Source organism: Cottoperca gobio, unplaced genomic scaffold (assembly GCF_900634415.1).
Source record: "Cottoperca gobio unplaced genomic scaffold, fCotGob3.1 fCotGob3_88arrow_ctg1, whole genome shotgun sequence".
NCBI lineage: Eukaryota > Metazoa > Chordata > Actinopteri > Perciformes > Bovichtidae > Cottoperca > Cottoperca gobio.
This window is the reverse complement of record NW_021167073.1, coordinates 25,001-27,804: the sequence shown is the minus strand read 5'-3', so window position 1 is coordinate 27,804 and position 2,804 is coordinate 25,001. Positions and strand designations below refer to the sequence as shown.

The window sequence follows — 2,804 nt, the reverse complement described above, 5'->3', positions numbered from 1 at the left end:
GGTTTCTACTTGTCCTTTTCCCTGCTTTGTCGCATGATCAGGTAAGGATATCTTTTTACTGTTTGTTTTGCTGGTTTGTGGAGTGGCGCAAGTTGTTAGTAACTTGGGTTGAAACACGAGGGGAGGGACGCCGTCTTTTGAGACGCCGTCTCTGTCCGTTCGTCATGGAGTTCGGATGGTACCTGAGCCTAACGTGACGTTAGAACAGGTACTGTTGGCTGTTGGAGAACAGATTGAACACGCTAATCTTGAATATGCATCGCGCATGAACAAGGGTAGTCATTGTGTTTGTGAAGGAGGAGAGGTTAGTGAATCAACTTGTTGCGAGTGGCGTCTTTATAGGTGACGTTTTTTTTGCACGTTTCCCCACTTTATGCACCTTCCACGAGAGTTATAGTCTCGGGTGTGCCACCTTTTGTTCCAAATGAGATGTTGGAACAAGAACTCAAACGCTTCGGCAAGTTTGCAAGCCCACTTAAGGTGTTAAGCCTAGGGTGCAAAGATGAGAAGCTAAAACATGTTCAGTCACTTCGTAGACAGGCTTATATGTTCCTTGACTCTCCTACACAAGAGTTGGATGTGTCATTCAAAGTGAAACATGGAAATGGTCATTACATGGTCTATGCAAATGGAGGTAGCATGAAATGTTTTGAGTGTGGGCGTGTTGGACACAAGCGCAACGCTTGTCCACAGAAAAAGAGAGTTGATGAGACGGCCGCTAGACAGGCTGCGGCCCCGCCCCCTGGCAATGTTAATGCAACAGATGAGCAGGAAGTGATAGAACAGCATGGTGAGACACAAGGATCAGCAGATGAGGTTGAAGATGTGAGTCAGTCTTCACAGACGGTAGACTCACAAATAAGAGTAAAGGCTGCGGTTATTCCTGTGGATAACGAGGGTGCGTCTACAAGCGCAAAAGGGGAGGGGCTGCTTAGTGATGTAGTGACAGCAGGAGAGAATACTCCGTTATCAGACAGTCAGCTGGACAGTGAAATAGTGACAGGAGGAGAGAACACTCCGTTGTCAAAACAATTCATTTTTGGTCCAAAGTATTCTGCAGCAAAAGAGATTGTACATTCACTGCCCAATTTTCCGTCATCAAACAGTCAGCTGGACAGTGAAATGGAAATGGATGATGAAGAATATGAAAGTGAGCTACAAAGTGAAAATGAAGTTGAAACAAAGAGTAGGCCTAAAGCTACTGACCTGTATTCTTTAGAGCTAATAAATACTTTTTTGGATGAGACATTTGGTCAAACTGTGAATGTACAGGACCATTTTCCAGATGAGGAAAAGTCTATAAAGACTGTTAACATTTTACAGAAAGTGGTAGGTTTTGACATGTTAAGTATCGTTTAAGGAAGTTAGTAACTTCCGTGAGAAAAGAGAGGGAAGAAGAAGAGAGAGAAGAGAATCCCATTACGAAGAGGAAGCGAAGGAAGGCTGTTAAAGCCTCACCACACAAGTAGTTAAGATGATCATGTATCACAAGGTGTCTTGCTCTCTCTTGAGCTTATATCTACTGTTTTCTTTTTTCCTCTACTCTTGTTTTCTGATGGGGGGGCTTAAGATAGGCTCTTTGAACATGAATGGAGGGAGAGATAGGCATAAGAGGGCATTAATAGCAGAGGTAGTAGAGCAGAAGAAAATTGATATACTTTTTTTGCAGGAAACTCACAGTGATGAGGAAAATGAAGCAGACTGGGGCCTGTTTTGGAAAGGGCCTTTCTTTCTAAGTCATGGTAGTAATGTCAGTGGAGGCGTTGCAGTTCTTTTTTCAGAAAAGTTGAATGTGAATATTATATCTAAGGAGGAGCTTGTAAAGGGAAGGGTAGTAATAGTTAGAGCAGAAGTTGAAGGGTGTATTTTCTGTCTAGTTAATGTTTATGCACCAAACCTAGGCACAGAGAGGTTAAGTCTTTTCAACAAACTGAAAGATGAGTTAGGCAAGAATCAGGACCCCAAAATTTTGGTGGAGATTGGAACTGCACGATTGACTTTACACAGGACAGAATGAGTGAGGAGCCACATTTACAGTCATCAATTAGTTTAAAAAGTACAATTAGTCATTTAGAATTAGTAGATGCATGGAGATTAAAAAATGAAATAGCAAGGCAGTACACATGGATCAGGATTTTGGATAATAGAGTGAGTGCAGCTAGACTGGACAGGATATACATATCAGAAGGGCTTAGAGGCCAGCTGATTAGTAGTTGTATTAGTCCAGTGGGGTTCAGTGACCACCATATAACTACTATATGCTTGAGTTTTGCTTCTGGTGAAAAGGTGAAAAATTATTGGCATTTTAATTTTAAAACTTTTTGGTCAATTTGGGCTCAGAAAAAGAGCGAGTTTGAATCTTTGAGTATGTGGTGGGAAATAGGAAAAGCTCAGACACGTGTTTTCTGTCAACAGTATACATCTTACACAACACTTAATACTAGGGAAGCAATTAAAAACCTGGAAATGGAAATAAGGGACATTGAAAGTGAATTACGCCCCAACACAAGCTCTGATGATGAGACTTTGCTTCAAAAGAAAAGACTGGAGCTCAGCTCTTTCATGAGGGAGAGAGTGAAAGGAGCCCTCGTCAGAGCACGTTTTGTATCAATTAAGGACATGGATGCTCCAAGCTCTTTCTTTTTCAACCTGGAGAAGCAGAAAGCAAAGGGGAAGCAGATGTCCTGTCTGAGAATGCCTGATGGTAGGATTACTACAGACTCTGGTGAGATGAGGAGACAGGCTGTTAATTTCTATACAACCCTGTTTGGAGCTGAGACCTGTGAGGAGCAGTGCCAGTTGGA

The 2,804-nt window shown here is 42.2% G+C and overlaps 1 protein-coding gene across 6 annotated transcripts in view; it reads left to right on the top strand.

Moving 5' to 3' along the window:
* Positions 1-6: 6 nt before the first annotated feature.
* The window catches only part of kiaa0586 (KIAA0586 ortholog), a 26,760-nt gene continuing 23,962 nt past the window's right edge, over positions 7-2,804 (top strand). The window contains exon 1 of one of the 6 annotated variants that reach the window (XM_029428429.1): positions 7-41. In XM_029428429.1, coding sequence (XP_029284289.1) covers positions 34-41 — 8 coding nt within the window. In that variant the 5' untranslated portion in view covers positions 7-33. Of the gene's footprint in view, positions 42-167; positions 209-238; positions 305-2,804 lie in introns of those variants that run through there. The other 5 variants (XM_029428431.1, XM_029428427.1, XM_029428426.1 and 2 more) reach the window with 5 other exon arrangements.